The sequence below is a fragment of the Chelonus insularis genome, unplaced genomic scaffold (assembly GCF_013357705.1).
Source record: "Chelonus insularis isolate UGA/USDA-ARS -01 unplaced genomic scaffold, ASM1335770v1 scaffold_367_pilon, whole genome shotgun sequence".
Classification (NCBI taxonomy): domain Eukaryota; kingdom Metazoa; phylum Arthropoda; class Insecta; order Hymenoptera; family Braconidae; genus Chelonus; species Chelonus insularis.
In genome coordinates this window covers 182,468-200,427 of record NW_023276794.1, presented here as the reverse complement: position 1 = coordinate 200,427, position 17,960 = coordinate 182,468, and the positions used below count along the sequence as shown (strand labels likewise).

The window sequence follows — 17,960 nt, the reverse complement described above, 5'->3', positions numbered from 1 at the left end:
GAGATGCGGAAACCGCTTGCACCATCATAGCCCTTTTCTCCTTCTCTACCTCGCTCATTTCTCTCCCTTCGTATCGTTCTCAAGCCCAAAGTGTAATCTCTAAGCCTCTAAGAGGTATTCGTTGAGGCTTCTCAGGTCTTCTAAAACGCTTTCGATCTTCCCTTCATCCATCCGTACATCATTTCACGTATACGTTTTCCACCAAGAATCCGCAAGAGAGCGCATTTCTATACAAAGTTTACTAAACTATCTTAGAATCGTCGTAATATCATGGTTAAATTGTCTTGTTACTCATTAACAGCTGCAAACATCATTTTGTCTGATAGAATATATTTGTTTATACCAAACCCAATCCGTTTAATTCACTAGAAAAAAACAAATTAATAAACTTCACATTTTTTTTTTGATGAACAAAAATATTTTAACATAAATAAAAGATTACCTCATTCTCTAAAATTGAATTAGTAATCATTTTTACTGGTTTATCCAGTTAGTTATAATTTTACAGGGAAATTAGTTATTTCGGGCCCATTTACTAATTAAGTCTGGAAAAATCTTGAAAATTCATTCCAGGGTTGTGGCTGATGATGTCACGCATTTCGATGTTTTATGATTATTTATCAATGTGCAGTCTCGAGTATGTATAGTTTACCCAGAGAAATTAAATTATTTCTATGGATTCATTGATAAATATATTTTCAAGATGAACATCAAGACAAAAAGTTGTGTGTCGTCTCTGCATGTAAATATGATGAATATGAAATCACCAGAATAATCCTTAGGTTGTGAGTGACTTTTTTTTAAGATAAATAATATTCCTATTCGATAGATATTTTAAAGATGAGATAAGTTGTATTGTCATTTGATGAATAATTATGGATATTTTTAAATGAAATAAATAAGAATGAATGAATGAAATCTCTAATCATCGGATTATGTCCATGTATTGGTGCATATATGAATGTATAGATATATCTTCTTATTCACTACTCCAATTAGTCAAATTTACTCGTTCGATTGTTATTAATAGACTAATTCAACTAGTAAAGTATTATTTTACTGGTTCAACCAGTGAAATTTTACTATTTCCCATCGCGTCACTGAGCAATGCTACAAATAGTAAATATTCACCTGGAATTACTAAATAGTTACTAATTTCTTCTTAGAGAGTAAAGTCACAGCATTCAAGTGAGCTCTAGAAATTGATCAACTTTTAAATCTATTTATTTTTTCCACGTCTCATTTTCCCACCCAATGACATCATTTAACGCGAGAGATACTTCGAATAGCAATATCCATTATCACGAACTTACACCTGAGTGAAGGTTTCATTTAAATCGGATTAAAGTCGCGAATAGATCTAAGACTTTAAGCAAAAGCTCGCAACAAAAGATATCAATGTATCTACTGACTCATTACAAGCCTCTTTCCTCATTATTTTTTACACTCAAGGATATTTTGTTTATTGATCATTGATTCCCTTCAATGGTTTCATAAAAAAGCTCCCATCAATTACTTATTGTCTGGTTGATGATTAAATCAGAGCTTTCAATTAAAGCTTTGTTCTTGATTTGTCTAAAATCATTTGCCATCTCTTTACCATTTTTATTGAAAATGGATTCGGAGAATCGAAAATTCCACATGGACCTCCAGCCGCCATATTTATTTTGGCAACATCAATAGATGAAAAAGGAAGCGTCCGGAGCAGAGATTTTTCTGAAATCAGAAGAAATCGACTGATTCCGCAGTCTGGACACGTCTCGAATGCTCGCCAGCGACACATTACAAAAGATAGGGAAGTAAATAGCTCTTCTGACAACTCTTCTGAGTGTACATACACGATGTATAGACTTGGAATCAACAATAGGACCATAGTATTCACATGAAAACGAGAAAAACGGATAAGAAGCCTACTAACGAGTCAACCTACCAAAGAATCACGTCCGTTATATTTTGGTTCGTTTATTTTTATTTTATTCTAGATGTTGGTAATGCTAAAGAAGATCTGGATGATAACAAATTGATAAAAATTGTAATAACTTTACCTATTTTCCTTGTTATCACATTTAAAATGATTATCTAATTCAATGTATAAAGCATCATTAAGATATATAAATCCATCTAATGTATTATTTGGGGACAGGGGACTCGTATCCCCTTCTCGATTTTCAGAATTCCCGGTTAAAGAAAAAAAAATAACCCTGCAAGCACAGCGAATGGAATTACAGTATACTTATGTCCTCATTTTCACCTTTTTTTTCAAAAAACAAAAATAAATTCATCACAATGTAGAAACCTTGTGTCCTCAAATAATACTTTATACATACCTTGTATACCCGAGTTAAAATATAACACCTAAATTTATTCTTTTCATACTATTCCCTTCCATTCTATCCTAGATTCAACCTTTTTATCCTGATATTATTCTGTTTCATTTTTTGAGTAAATAAAAATTAGGATGATGAAGCCTAATTTTAACCTTCTAACCCTGATACTATTCTAGTCCTTCTGAAGTACGTAAAAAATAGGATATAGACAGAATAGCCTGATTTCAACCTCATTAATTGATCTGCTTATATCTAGAAGTACTTATGGAAATAGTTGGAATAAGGTTACGATTCATATAATGGATTAATTTTCCAAAAATTATGTTTATTAAAAATTGAATTGTTTTAAATAATTTGTTACAACCTAATAATGAATTAAATGAAACTGCTCTTTCAAATATGAACATGGTCAATATTATAATAACTCCCATTGCAGTCATACTTTTTTTAACAATACATATGATGTTAATGCTGATGGACAGCCCAATTAGAATTGAAATAAAATAAATAATTATGAATAATAATGTTTTTATTAAAATAAAATTCGTCGAATCTCAAATAAAATTAGATTGAAACCAGGAAAAGTATGAAATAAAAGTAAGATGAAGCTAAGGTAAAAGAAAAATAGAATTAGGATGAAAATGGGATAAAATTAGTATGAGTTTAGGATAAAATTGACAAATTTTCGTCCTATGGAAACGCTGATTTGTTACGCATTCCGACTTTAATTAGGATTTGTTCATCTTAAGTTAAACCTTGAGAAAGGATAGGTGTTATATTTTGACTCGGGTAGACCAGTGGCTCAAATAATACGTTGAATACATGATTTTTTTCGGGAACTATCCCTAAACTATACAAATGTCCTCAAATAATACCTTGTACTTAAGAAATGTCCCTAAATGATACTCTGATTAGATTTATACAATTTTTTCACATTGATAATAATTTTTTTAGTATTGTCGAATTCTTTTTTGGATCAAAGAATATCAAGCTAAATCGCCTGAAGATATACTGGAGTCTACAGAATGTTTTATAAAAATATCGAAAAAGATTACCATTGATGAACACTTTATTAAAAATACAAGAATCTTGATAACATTTTTTAATTAATAATGTTCCAGTAAACACTCAATGTTGCTGTGATGTACCATAGAAGTAACGAAACGTAACATGTGATATGAAAAATAGTGACATGTTTGTAATGTCATTGCAATGTTCCATAAAAATAACAAAATGACATTACAACTGTTATCTCAGTATAGCATAGCATCATTGTAACGGAATGAATTTTCGGTAATTATTTATTTTAGCCTGCACACTCCCTTCCCCCACGTTGCAGTTCACCACAACTTGTACAAGCCTACTTTTTCAGAAAAAAGACACCTTGGCGGGACCGGGAGTCGAACCCGGATCCTCCTAGTTACGCGCTAGGATGCTATACCACAGAAATGGTAAAAATGGTTGATATAAAAGTTATTCTTTTTAGAACAAGGAAAATTTTTTGTTCGAACTATTTCTTTCTATCTGTAAAAGCTCAGCCAAAGAATGCATTTAAACAATTAAATTGTTTATAACTAAAAAAACTGGCCACTCTATGAAAAAAATACCAACGAATTCGGATTCTGAAACCAAAAATCTATCAAACTAGTAAAAAATATCGCATGGATCTCAATTTTTTCATAATTGTATACAGCTTTTATGGCTGACCCATGGATCATTAAGCTATCTCACACTTGTGTCGTATTTCTTACTTTTCGTGCCTGCACTCATAGTGACTTTCTTAACCCTAGACTGGTCACCCTATGAGGGAATCCCCGCAACCTATTTTATTTTATTTTTTAAAGACAAACTATCTCTTCAAATGCTTTGAAAAAATTTGACTTTTTTCTTACAACATTTTAGAAAAAACTGGCGTATTTAAAAAATTTATTGGGGGTAGTAGCTATTATTAAAAAAATAATTTATAAATGTATTGTCAATCCGTAACCATGTTAAAACGAGGACTGCGACCAGCTTGTTGCGTGCAACGTTGCCAATGATTGAGTTTCCCCTACTCTTCTCATAAGCCAATAGAATTTATTCTCAATTATGTGGCAACGTCGCTGCAAAAATAACATTGCGGCGAATCCCTATCTAGGTGACCAGTAGTACAATATTTCATTATGTGACTAGTCTAGGGTTAAAGGTGTAAATAAAAGTATTTTAGACAATATATGTCGATCCCCGTGAAATTGAGAGTGTGACAGTTGAACTAAATAATTACCGAATTTGCTAATTCAATTGCACCATGACTAGACTATAGCTCATTTAAATTTTCAAATATAAAACCAAGTCTTTATTAAATCATCCATACAATCAAATGAAGCTAATCAAACCGAACTAAAATTCTCATTCAGTTCGTGATATATAAAACGACTTTTTAAGACTCTATTCATCCATGGCAAAAATTTATAAATGGTATCATAGAATTGGTGCCGAACAGAGTTTGGTCCACATATTTCAACACGGACCATTAATCCTAAGTAATAAAACTTCTTTGGAATATTTGATAACCCACATGACAATGCATATAATTGAGTTCGCTGCAAGTGAATTAAAAATAGATTGTTAAAAAATGATAAGTAAATTAATTGAAAAAAATTCTTACCTTTATAAAAACATCAGTTCCATTTCCTTCTTCACCAGATGCTTCTGCTGTAGAGTGTGAAGAATTTGAAGCCATGAAGACTCGATCTCCACCATGGTCCCGTTCGTGTTCAGGTGGTACGTGATCTTCCATCAATTTCTTGATACAGTAGCCGGTATAATAGGAATCATTCAAAGACGGTAGACAGACTACTTTGACGTTATCATCAAGTTTAAAAGGTCTAGAAAGAATCAAAATAGCTAAATTATTACGACAAGAGCAAGCTCTGTATGTTGGATTTATATGAATTTCGGAAACTGTCCGCTCTTCGTTGCCACGGTACGTATCGTAAGGTGAATAAATCCTTGATTTACTTGCAACTATCAGGTCTTCATTCACTTCACTGGAACAAAAATGATTAATTATTTATTGAATAATTTAATACACTTTAGATATACTTCTTACTTACTTCTCTACACAATGAGCAGTAGTCATCAAGACATCTGGATAGATCAGAACACCATCACAAAGATGTTTAGAGTTATTCTTCCTTGATACAGACATCATCCAAAGCAATTCTAATCTGTCAAACTCCTCCGGAGTATTGTAATACCTGTAGCCAGTAATCATTCCACATTCTGGATCTTGTGGAAATTTTAGTCGTTGGATTTCATTGAACTTTTCACGAATTAATATTTGTTGAAGATCTTCTGCACTTGCATAAGCGATGCAGAGACATATAACAGCAAAAGAAATAGATTTCCTGTAACAAAAAAAAAAAATTATTAGGTAAATTATAAAAATATTTGTTGTATTTGGTAATACTTACATGATGATTGCTGAGAATCTGATACGTCAATAAAAAAGACCACGATCTTATATTACCATACCACCATCATTTTTATATCATTGTTCAAACAATAAAACCTGTTTAATATTCTTCAAGCAGCTAAAAATATTCAGCTATGAATATGTAATGGCGTAGAATATTTTTATTACTTAAAATTCAAGCTGTATCTATTTTAAGCAAGATATAAGATTAGATAGAACTCTACATAATTATATACAATTGGATAGATTTATTAATAATTACACGCAGAGAAATGTATAGTAAAAATTACCCTAAATTTTATGGTAATTTGGTGACACAGCAGGGTGACGGTAAAAATTACTATACACATTGTAAAAATTACTGTGCAGTTTAGTGAATTCAACAATGTGCACAGTAATTTTTACCGTCACCCTTTAATGTCACCAAATTACCATAAAATTTAGGGTAATTTTTACTATACATTTCTCTGCGTGTATAATAAGAATAAAAATAATAATTTTCATCATTGTTTTCATTATTATTGCCATTATTTTATTGCTTTAAAGGACTTAAATATCAATGAAGTAAGTGATATTTCTACTTGAAGGTTTTTTTTTTCCAGTGGTAGGACTCGAACCTACGACCCCCCGTGTGTACACCATTTAAACTCGTGCCTTAACGTGCTCGGTTATTCAGACATTATGTTGACTGCTAAAAATATATTCACATAAGTATATACATATGTCAAACACAAAATTCTAGAAGTTCTGTAATATTTTCTAGTCTATATTACTATATAAATTTCTGGTGTCTGTCTGTCTGTCCGCGCTAATCTCCGAAACAGCTTATCCGATTGCGATCAAATTTTACACACATGTAGAGGGCGTTGTCAGAAAGGTTATAGGCTACTTTTTATTCATGTAAATTGTTTAAAACAATTAAATTTATTATAAACAATTGAAAACGGGTTCTATGCAACATATTTGAGTTCTTCCAACGCGTTATTTTTTCTTTTGCTGAAAAATTGTTACCAACCGTGTTACATGAATTGAACGCATACTCCTTTTGTTTGTTACAATTGAATTGATATTTATGTATAGCTTTTGTCTGCTAATAATAATTAATAATAATCATAATATGTACCTATACATTTACATGTATACACGTATCATATACGGCCAATATAAAACCATATATGTTTTGTATATGAACCACATAAGGCCAATTTCTCATATACGATCATATAATAAAATTTTTTCCCGGGAATTCATTAATAACTAGCAGATACCCGCAACTTTGTCCGCATAATGCGTATAATTACATTTAAAGAACTCAAATTTATCAAATAGATCCAGTTCTCTATTGTTTATAATACAGTAAAACCCGTTTAAGACGATTTCACAGGGACTCAACCAAAAACGCGTCTTAAGCGGGAAAGCGTATTATGTGGGATGTATGAAAACATGTCTCAAGTTGCAGGGACTTATGCAAAATGGCGTATTATGCGAGAAATCGTATTAAGCGTGATCGTATTGAACGGGTTCTACTGTATATCTAATTGTTATAAACAAAAAGAGTAGGTTTCTATTCATATTCCACAGTTTTTAACTTAATTCCAGTGGAAGAAAAAATTACGCATTGGAAGAACTCAAATATGTTGCGTAGAACCCGTTTTCAATTGTTGATAACAAATTCAATTGTTATAAACAATTTATATGAACAAAAAGTACCCTATAACCTTTCTGACAACACCCTTTACATGTGTGCAAAATTTGGTTGCAATCGGATAACCCGTTTCGGAAATTAGCGCGAACAGACAGACAGACAGACAGACACCAGAAATTTATATAGTAGTATAGATTTTATGTACGTTTTTTTTTGGCTATTTTTAACCGTTTTCCAAATTTTTCTAGAGATAGTTTTTCAATGAAAATTTAAGATTAAACACCTTTCAGGTGTGTTATTTTAACATACTTCATATTTACAGTGAATTATTCTAAATATTATCATATCTTCTAAACTGTATTTTTTATAAAAATAATCAAATTCAGTCCACCCAAAGCTTATTTTAAAGCTGATTATCTTTATTTTTATGTAGACTTCTTAAAAAAAAAAAACATTATTTAATCATCCCCTTATGGGCAGAACATTTAAAAAAAAACACTAAAAAATAACTTCTAAATTTGTAGATTGTTTTAACGAACTCATTTTTATTATAAATAATTTTTCCAAAACATTTTCATAAATGCAGATTATCTGATTATATAAAGGATAATTCTTTGGTTAACAAGGTAATAAAATTCAAAAAATATTCCTTCTTTAATTGACAAGAAAATTGGTTCCATATAATCCTAAACGAGTTTATCTTCTATTGATCAACCTACTTCTATTTCTACCTTTACCTGGCTTCCGGAAACCTCTGCAGACCCTAAGAATGGCATCATTTCACTCACCAGTCTTCGATTGCATTCCGACAAAAGAACAACAGGTTTTTTTTATTGATGTTCATTTTGTATTCTTAATTCTTGACACAAATTATTTAAAAGTTTGCTCCATCAATTACTCATCATGTTTACTAAAGGTGTGATTAATTAAATCATTATCAACTTTATTATTATTAATTATTACCCTGAGAGGAATTAGCCATAGTTGGATACTCTGCTAGAGTAATAATTGATGATGAAAAAAATTAATCAAAGCTTGTCAATCAGTTGTTGGATGAACCTTGCAGTGATTTTGTGCTTCTTACCAATGACTGTGGCTATCTATCATGATTCTGAGTTGGAAAAAAATTACTTCAACTCCAGCAGTGATAATATTAGCAATAATTACTCCAATGATAGCATAATATACGTAAGTTTGATTGACAAAAATGATAAAGTTATTGGAGATGATGATAGAAATTCGACATTGAACATTGCAACCTCAGAGGCTTCTGAATTAAAAGACAATTCAACTGAATCTAATCCTCTAACGATGCCACAAAAATGGGAAGTTACGAAATCTATTTTAGAGTTTCCGAAAATCGATAACAGTGTACACTTCAAGATAATGGATTTACCTTTGAGAAATGAAACTATTCCATTTGATTTTCTACGTGATTTTAATAGAGTCATCATGCCTTATGATATACCTCACAGTAAGTTATCCTAGATGACAGAATCCAATCATCAGTGGGTGGATTTTTGTAATGGGAGTTGGTTATATTTTTAGGTCTCATCAAAGATGTGATGGAGAATCGCATGACTCCATCAAAATTGATCTCTGAGGTGAGTTCTTTGATAATCATCAACACCAAATAGCAAAGCTAGAAATCATCAAAGTTAAATAAATCTTTGAAAGCTCATATTTTTGGCAATAATCATCAGATCTGCTTGAATTAGGACTCGTTTTGAAGCTCATTTTCTCTAGATTATTTTACACTCCTTTAAAAAATTTTTATCACCACGAGTTGCAGTTAAAAAAATTGGAAAAGAGTTTGGAGTCACTCTAACTCAAATCAAAGTTCTTTGAATCAAATAAAAATTAATATGCTGGTATAGAAAATTTTTTTCAACTTCTCTGTGATTTTGTCTAGATTTTAGAAAGAATAAACTTTAAAAAAAGCCCTGGTTGAAGTTGATCCGATGATTTTTAACGGTAATACGAATTTTTTTAAATCAGATAAATTTCTACCTTTCTGGAAGCTGTTTTTTATTATTTTTCTTTGATAAAAAAATTATTTTAATTAATGCTAAATTATTTACAAATTATATTTTCTAGTATCTTTATATCGAAGGAGGCTTACTGGCTTTGATCAGCATTTGTTTACTTCTGGCATGTGTGGTTCCTGGTATTGAATGTTGGCTAGCATGTCGACCCATCAGAGATGACTACAAACCACCCAAATATCCAGGGTTCCTCATTTTCTTACTCTCCTGTGCAATTGTTCTCCTAGGGTAAACACATTAACACACTCCACTATATATTTCTCAACAAAAAAATGAATAATAACTTTCTAAAGGGTTGGAGCTTCTGGATTAATCTACTGCAATGAATCAATAAGTGATGGAGTTGATAAAATTTCCCTGACATTTGAGACTGCGATGGAGGATCTAAGTGATTACTACACAGATACCACAATACAATTGAGAAAATGTCTAACTCGAAGTCTAAATGTTGCCAACGAGGCCATAATGGTGGATCTAGACAGTGCGTAATGAAATGATGAAAAGCTTAAATGTTTATTTCATTGTTTAAATAGAAATTCTGAGTGTATAAGTAATCAGATGTTCTTGTTCTACAATAGACATCGACGAGTTGTTGGGGAAACCAATCCAATCGGATTTAAATCGAGAAACTGGTCTAGAAAGTGCACTGAGCCAATTATTAGAAGTAGCTGATGGTAACAGCATTCTTTGAGAACAATCACCGTTTATTTTTACTCTCACATGTTCTAGTTTTAATCCAAAAGTATCCAATAAAAATTTTATCCTTTTTAAATTGAATTCCAAGGTTTTGTTTGTATTTAGCGAGTCAAGAAATCTCAATGAATGCTGATATGCTGATAAAAAATGCTGAAGAAGCTCGAGATTTAAGTGCTGAATTGAATCACGAGATTGAAAGCATCAGACGTGATCTGGAAGGTACCAGAAAGGGTTGCATTTCACCACAAGATAGATCTCTATGTGCCACAATTAACACTTCTGGATTTATCCTCAATTTTAAAATCACTCAGGTGAAGCTGATTCTTCCTAAATAACAACTTAAGTTCATCTATTGCTTTCTAATGCACTTGTTTATTTAATATTTTCCAGTTGTCACGAGATGAACGTTTATTAAGATTACGAAGTGTTAATCGAGATAATTTGACTGAAGCTGCACGTCAAGCACGAGGAGAATATCTATATATTCCTCATCATGTTGCACGTTACACTCTAGATGCTCGCAATCGTAATTAATATCATATAGCAATTTATTTAATGTTCTTGAATTTAAGCTTGGATCCTCTAGGGTGAAGCAAGCCTTGGACATTACTAGTCCATCATTGAATGAATGTCTTCAATGTCTAGTGATGGACCAGTGCTCATCTTGCCTCCCACTAGAGCATCAGCCTCATGTAGCGATTTATTTAGTTTACTTTTTTTTCAAGGCTTTGTTTCTAGATCTAGTTTTTTGTCCAGTTTTATTTCTTTCCATTAAATCTACTTGACTTGGAGATTTGTATAAATTCCTCATGGATTTGAAAAACTGAATATTTCCAGTAAAAATACGGTAAATTATCGGTAACCGATTTTTACTGTATAAATACAGTTTAATTGGGCAATTTTTTAAACGATATAATTCCGTATTTTCTCGGAAAAATTATGATAAAAACTTGGTTATTTTCTCGTAATTTTTCCACTTATTTTCTTTCGAGTTAAATACCGAAAAATTCTGGTAAACATGTCGTAGAAATTTATCAGTATGTTTAGAGTTTTTATGTTATGTTCACCAATCTTATCTATGAATTTATATGGACATATGAAGTTAGTCAATAATCGATATATATAAATCGAAAAAGTGACTTTTCGTCATGCCCGCGTGGAAAGTTCACTTTTCCATTAGAGAGGGGTTGAACTTTCCACACGGGTATGACAAAAATCATATTCAGCCCTAGGGAGGAAAAGTAGACTATTATAAATCATGGATAAAATTACAACCCGAACCGAAAGCGAGAATGGTAAACACGTGGTTTAACGATAGTCTACTTTTCCTCCCTAGGGCTGAAATGAACTATTTTTCAAACTCCAATTTTTCCGGTCTTTAAAAAAAACTAGTAATAAAATTAATTTACTAAATAAATTATTTTTGTAGAAATTCGACGAGAACTAGGAGAATCTAGAAATCGATTATACAGTGAAACAAGAAACTTAGAGTCCAGTAATTCTCAATTTTCCAAACGACTAAAGTCAATTGAAAGGAAAATCAACAAAGTCATTCCCTATATATTCGATTTTGATGAGATACGATGGCATGTAGGAATTGGTAATTAAAAATGTACTATTTTATTCACCTCATCAGTCCTCTTTGATCAATCTCTAAAACTATAACTCCACTATAAAATCTTTCCTCCACTGCAGGTACAATTTGCGGGATATTATTCATCTGGTTATTGACTCTGATTGCTTTGTCATTGAAATGCCAATCCGAAAAGAAATTACGATCTGGCTTGCTCTGGTAAATAATCTGAAATAAAAATCCAAAACATCCTAGCTAAACTTTTATTTCATATTCCAGTGGAGTTGTTGTCAATTGTCTAGCCACAATAATGCTTTGGATGATTTTCATCACCGCAGTTGTTATCTCATCTCATACAGAAGTGATGACATGTCGACCACTTGAAGATCCAAATTATAAAATGATCGAAGTCCTGCTGGAGACCAAAGCATTCCTAGGAAAACCGTTAAACCGTCCTCTAAAGGATTTACTAGAGTAAAAAAAAGCTCAAATCTTTTTGCTATCTTTCATGTAGATCAAAAGAAATCCAAATGTTTCTATTTTCTTATAAAAATTTCTTGATGATCTATGTTTCAAGGAAGTGCAGACAGAATGAAACAGTTTACCTCAATCAGCCTACTAGCAAACCTCTGGAGTTGGGTGAGATGACAGATTACTGGAAATGGTCAGACCTGACTAAAGCATTCTCTTCATTGAAAGTTGATCTACGTAGTTTGAAAATTCTTACTCCAAGCTTGGAAGGGAAGCTGGATAATGTCCAGTATGCTTCTGGTATAAATCTTACGGACTATCGATCAAAAGTGGGTTTACAAAATTTTTTCTCAGCTTCAATAACTATAATTTACATTGATTGTTTCTGTTGTAGATACGTGGACCAATAGTTGATAGAGATTTGAAAGCTCTATCAGACCAGATCTACAATATAGCAAGGCAGTTAAATGACCGCAGGACATCAAGGGAATTCGAAACAATTGGTTTGTCAATGCGAAATCTTATGGAAGATAGGGTGAAGCCTCTGATGATGATCCAAGACTCGTTGGTTGATCAACTAATAACTTTGGAAATCCAATTACGTCCTTACCAACGCAAAGTCAACGATACTATTAGTCAGCTGAAGAAAATTCAGTACTACATAGATCTACAGGGGGAAATTATTTCACAGCTGGTAGGTAAACTGGTATCAGTTCCAGGGAATGATGGAATCAAGGAATAAATAAAAAACTCGGGAAAAAAAGGATCAGATATAATCAAGCATAGGTTCATGTATAAAAAATAAATGGCTTTTATGCTATTTTTCTTTCTGTTGCAGAAAACTAAGCAGTATGTTGAGAGACTCAATAGCTACCTAGATCAATGGAGAACTCATGTTTTAACAGAAATGACACTAGGGGTTGCTAAATGTCCATTATGGGATGTTATGGTTGGTTTTAAAACACTTTTTTGCTACAACATCCTAGGACCATTGGTAAGAAATTATTTCTATATCAATCTATGTTAATTTTAATGGAGAAATAAATTTTCTAGGATGGGTTCTGGTTCATAATTGTATTGTGTATATGGGTAATTACAGTAAGCACACCAATAGCACATGTTTTAGCCACTTCTTATAGAGATACTTCTGGGAAGATGATGATCTTCACAACATCTAGACAGTAAGGATATATCGTCAGTCAAAAAATCATTGAATGATGATTGAATAAATTAATTTCTTATCATTGCAGAGATAGTGCAGAAACGGTGGTGATAGATAGAGCAACTTGGCGTAGTCCAGAGTGAGTAGAATAAATTTTGTATTATTTATCTGTTTAATTAAAGTGATGTTATTTAATTACAGTCCTCCACCACCACCACCACCACCTCCTCATGACGATGATTGGTGATTAATTGATTAGGAAACTTCAGGCAATCTTCAATAGTGAAATTCCATTGTAATCATCTATTTATTATCTCAATAAATTGAGTCTTTTTCTAGTGAATATTTTTATGTTTGCATTAAGAAACCTGGATCTTAAAACAAAAATATTTGAATTAGCAAAAAAATATAAATAATAAAGCTTAAGTACCAAAAACTTACATTTTTATTTCAATATTACATTAATTCTTTGTAGATATTATGCTATACAAAGGTATAAAATGTACTAATTAATTTAATATTCTTAAATTTAATGAGATATTTTTAAATCTGTACTTATTCTTCAATACTTAAACAATTATAATGTGATATTACACTTATAAAATTCAGGTAATTGTCATGTAAATAGCATTGCATTGCATTTTAAGTGCACACAAGTGTCAATATCATCCATTCAAGAATATTTTATCTCTAAGATTAATAAAAATCTATTTTGTCTCAATTCTATTATTATTTATTACACAAATATTTTAATCTTAAATTGTTCATCATGGCGATTTTGTATAATTGTCATTTTTAAATTCACTCCGATCAATCTTTCGATTGATTTTAATTCACATAATTTACAATAAAATGTTAATCCTCCATTTAATGCTCAATGGCATTTAAAATTTATCGATAAATAAACAATTTTGATTACTAAATTATTATTACTTTGTTTTTTTTTTTTTTTTAATTTCTATTTTGTAAAAAATTTGTTAAAATTCAATTGTTCATTCTAATATTTATTTAAAATACTCCCTTTAAAATCAACGATTTCACACGCGAACAATATTGTTCCCAAGCAGCTCCATATCGTGCTTTACACCGAGCATCATCACGAACTGCACGATGTATCAACACTAGTGTACAACATATTGCCGGATAATAAGGTAGAATACCACCATTTGAAGCTGTACATGCCATACTCCAGTTAATTATGAGATCACCGAAATAATTCGGACGTCTTACAAATCCCCACAATCCAGAGACGATAATTTTCTTTCCTTTATTCGTTAGAATGGTATCTAGATCTGAAAGCAAAATAATTAGTTGATCAAACTGTCTCCAAAATCTTCCACGAAATAGCTCTGAATGTATTTTGCGTCCACACAACGTATCTCCCATTGGAGTTTATTTTTAATAATTCCAATAAAATCAAAAAAAAAAAGTTTTAACTCTTTTCAATTATTTATAACAAATTCTAATTGTTATAAACTTTATAGGATTGTTTAAACGTCTTTAAAATCTTCTTGATTGCATTATCTTTCGAATGAAATTTGTCCGAAATCAATATCTTCAGTGGTTCTCGAGATATCAAAAACGAAAAATAATCTGACATCCGTACGTACAAATGTACGTACGTACATTCATTTTTAAACCTTATAACATGCTTTTAAATTGATTAAAGCACAGAGATATGTCAAAATTATGAATTAAAAAAAGGACTACATCATAATAACTTTTTAATAAGACGTTAAAAATGTATTTAAAATATAGTGTACTTACGAGATACATCTTTCAGGTAAGGATTCGTCCTGAATTTGTCTTTCTGCAGGTTGCTAAGACGATAAATCAAATATCCTACTAAGAAAGTGAAGCCTACAAAGTGTAGTACATTTGGTTGATTTCTGTAATGAATAAAATAATGGTAAAATGGGTTCTTTAAAATAAATGAATAATTTAATTATTGAATACTCACATCTTTTGCATGAGTAAATATCTAGGTCCCAAGGTAATTAAAAATGGGTATAATAAATTTCCAACACAGGTCATATATCCAGTTCCTTCGTACATTATTCTAAACGATGTCAATGAAGTTATTTCATAAATTAATGCATCAAGACAATATAATATTTGCATTCCAGAAGCTATGATTATTGTTTTATTTGAATGTTGCAATGTCTCCAATGTAATTCCTTGCAGAGATTTTGCGATGATTGCTGTATTGATTATTATCTAATAAAAATAGAGAGAAACCATTAATTAAATTAGGTATTCAAAATGAAAGAAAACTTTTAATAAAAAGAATCCTTGATGATTATTCATTGGAACTTACTGTTGCAATGATGCTGGTTCGAATCAAGACCATCTTGATATCTAATTTTCCAATTCTCGGATTGACCACTCTTCCTTGCCAAAAATCGTAGATAAAATTACCAGTGGATGCATAAATGTTTGTATTTGATACAGGAATTTTTCCTCCTCTGATGTACAATCCAATCGCTAAAATTGTTCCAATAATCCATCCACCAATAGTGAACTTGAAAGTTGACCTTAGAATGTAATCAAAAACTTTGTATCCATGGTATTCTCCAACTCCTATTGCCACCATAATAATGATTGCAATTAATAAACCATTAATTCGATATTGAAGTCTGCCAACTTTGCTTTGTTGTCCATCAACTTTTGCCCCAATCGGTACGACAGATAGGATAGACACTGATAATAATAATCCAAGGTATACAAGTATTGCATAAATATTAAGGTACGATTGCCACTTCTGAGGCATGTGGTATCCACTTAGGAGACATTTGTTATTAAAACAGGCAACTTGTGGTAAAATTACGGCAACTGGTAGAATAAATATAAGGCACAATGTTCCAAACCAACCTCCCCACTCTTGTGGTTGGCTGATTATTTCTATTTCCTTCTTCGCTTTATCATGAGTTGATGAATCAGGGAGCACGTCTTCTTCGTAATGTAATTTTTGAACTTCCTAGATATAAAATAAATTGATTAATAATAAATTTAAAACTGGCATGCAAGTATCGGGTTAGTCTTTAAGTTCATGCGTGTTGTTTAAAGTCAAGTATAAAAATACTTGAAAATGGGGAAATTGAGTTTTACAAGCAAGGCTTATATGTATTACCAAACAGATGGCAGTTAGTGATAGATAATAATGGTAAATACATAATTTATTAAATAAATATGATAAAGTTTTTATGGACTAACTCAATAATTAACTTACAGGTTCACGTTGAACAGAAAATCCTCTTTCCTTGGTCTCCAATAAATATTCATACATGATAGACTTGCGTTCAACAGGAAGTGAAGCCGCACGATCTATAGACCGTGTGGAAAATACTCCTTCAGTCTTCATCAAATTTTCTCGAATACGTACGGATCTTCTTCTAGCTACTGGACCCTCTTTACTTCGTGATGAGATGGAAACCAAGTCTCCAATTTCGTCAGTTTCACTCATCGTGCTTTGGGAATCGGTTTTAAAACCTTGAATAAATCATTGATAAATTACTTTCTTGATAAAATATTCAGTAATTATATACTTGATCACTCTATTCCCGTAAAGGGTTAGAGTTTTAGATAAATGTAGAAGAATAAGTCTTTTTTCAAATTGAAATAAATATTTTTTACTTACTTTTTTCATCATCTGAGCGTGTTTTAGACGGTAACTTTGTCACTCGAGTATTTGAAGATCGTCCAGGAGATCGTCTACTTGGTGATCTTCTGCTCGGTGACTTTCGACTTGGAGATTTCCTTGAAGGACTCTTCCGAGGTCTGCCTTTGGCTCTTCCTGTACTCCGTGATGGTCTTTCCGGCTAAAAGCAATGATTATTTATTCATCAGGAAAACATTCAACACAATCAGACAAAATTTAAATTATTCTTAATATAATATTTTAAAAGATGTCACTTTTCCCTCCAATTTATATTTTGTTCCGACATAGGTTATATAATAAAAAATAAAATACATGAAAAATTAAAAAAAATACTTGACATAATGATGATGAAGTATTTTTTTTTATAATTACCTGAATTGAATCTCCATACAATGTATACTCCTCACCCCCTTCAAACATAATTCGATATCTATCACCTCTTGCGGTTATAACCTTTCCTTTCTGGAAGTCATCCGATTCTGGATGCTTTGCCAGAACTATTTCTCCTTCTTTAAACTTCATTTTAATCCTAAAAAAAGAATTACTTTGTAAATAAAAAAGATTAAACACCAAATAATCATGAAATTACGTGCCAACTTGTCTTTATTTATCAATCAACATTCTACCCGCGCAAATTTCTGATGATGAAGTATGCTGTTATCACTTATTTACACATACAGATTAGGTTATTTTATAAAGTTGATAGCTTAAATATTATCAATTATATTTTATTAATAGCAATGATTATTTTTACTCACGTTTTATTTTTTTGGAGTACGAAAATGCTTAGACTACGGTTTTAGAGTAACACAACACGGTTCAACACATTCACTTCTGATTATAATTAAAGCTATTTTTTTACATTGTAAGTATACGTTGAATAGCACAGGCGCTTTGGATGTTTATGTGTTCTAAAAACCATCAGT

The 17,960-nt window shown here is 31.4% G+C and overlaps 3 protein-coding genes across 5 annotated transcripts; 1 reads left to right on the top strand and 2 right to left on the bottom strand.

Moving 5' to 3' along the window:
• Positions 1-4,696: 4,696 nt before the first annotated feature.
• LOC118073812 (phenoloxidase-activating factor 2-like) lies at positions 4,697-5,852 on the bottom strand. Its single transcript, XM_035094527.1, has 4 exons — positions 5,839-5,852; positions 5,423-5,716; positions 4,975-5,356; positions 4,697-4,909 (listed from the first exon to the last, which is right to left on the bottom strand). The coding sequence occupies exons 1-4, from the start codon at positions 5,850-5,852 to the stop codon at positions 4,697-4,699; spliced, it is 903 nt and encodes a 300-aa protein (XP_034950418.1).
• A 2,295-nt stretch (positions 5,853-8,147) lies between these two features.
• prom (prominin) lies at positions 8,148-13,763 on the top strand. Of its 2 annotated transcripts, XM_035094512.1 has the most exons (17): positions 8,148-8,345; positions 8,496-8,903; positions 8,978-9,033; positions 9,527-9,702; positions 9,768-9,955; positions 10,053-10,148; positions 10,276-10,481; positions 10,561-10,696; positions 11,600-11,770; positions 11,866-11,962; positions 12,023-12,217; positions 12,321-12,543; positions 12,609-12,908; positions 13,053-13,208; positions 13,268-13,395; positions 13,465-13,515; positions 13,578-13,763. In XM_035094512.1, exons 1-17 carry the CDS (start codon positions 8,333-8,335, stop codon positions 13,621-13,623), a joined length of 2,646 nt encoding a protein of 881 aa, XP_034950403.1. In that variant the 5' UTR covers positions 8,148-8,332; the 3' UTR covers positions 13,624-13,763. The 2 variants fall into 2 exon arrangements, with proteins under 2 accessions (XP_034950403.1, XP_034950402.1); XM_035094511.1 differs by having other exon boundaries at positions 8,148-8,903.
• A 546-nt stretch (positions 13,764-14,309) lies between these two features.
• Positions 14,310-17,943, bottom strand: LBR (lamin B receptor). 2 transcript variants are annotated; one of them, XM_035094514.1, is made up of 8 exons: positions 17,793-17,943; positions 17,407-17,563; positions 17,014-17,194; positions 16,606-16,865; positions 15,694-16,353; positions 15,337-15,593; positions 15,144-15,265; positions 14,310-14,668 (listed from the first exon to the last, which is right to left on the bottom strand). In XM_035094514.1, exons 2-8 carry the CDS (start codon positions 17,554-17,556, stop codon positions 14,385-14,387), a joined length of 1,914 nt encoding a protein of 637 aa, XP_034950405.1. In that variant the 5' UTR covers positions 17,557-17,563; positions 17,793-17,943; the 3' UTR covers positions 14,310-14,384. The 2 variants fall into 2 exon arrangements, with proteins under 2 accessions (XP_034950405.1, XP_034950406.1); XM_035094515.1 differs by lacking the exon at positions 17,793-17,943 and adding an exon at positions 17,628-17,760.
• Positions 17,944-17,960: the final 17 nt, after the last annotated feature.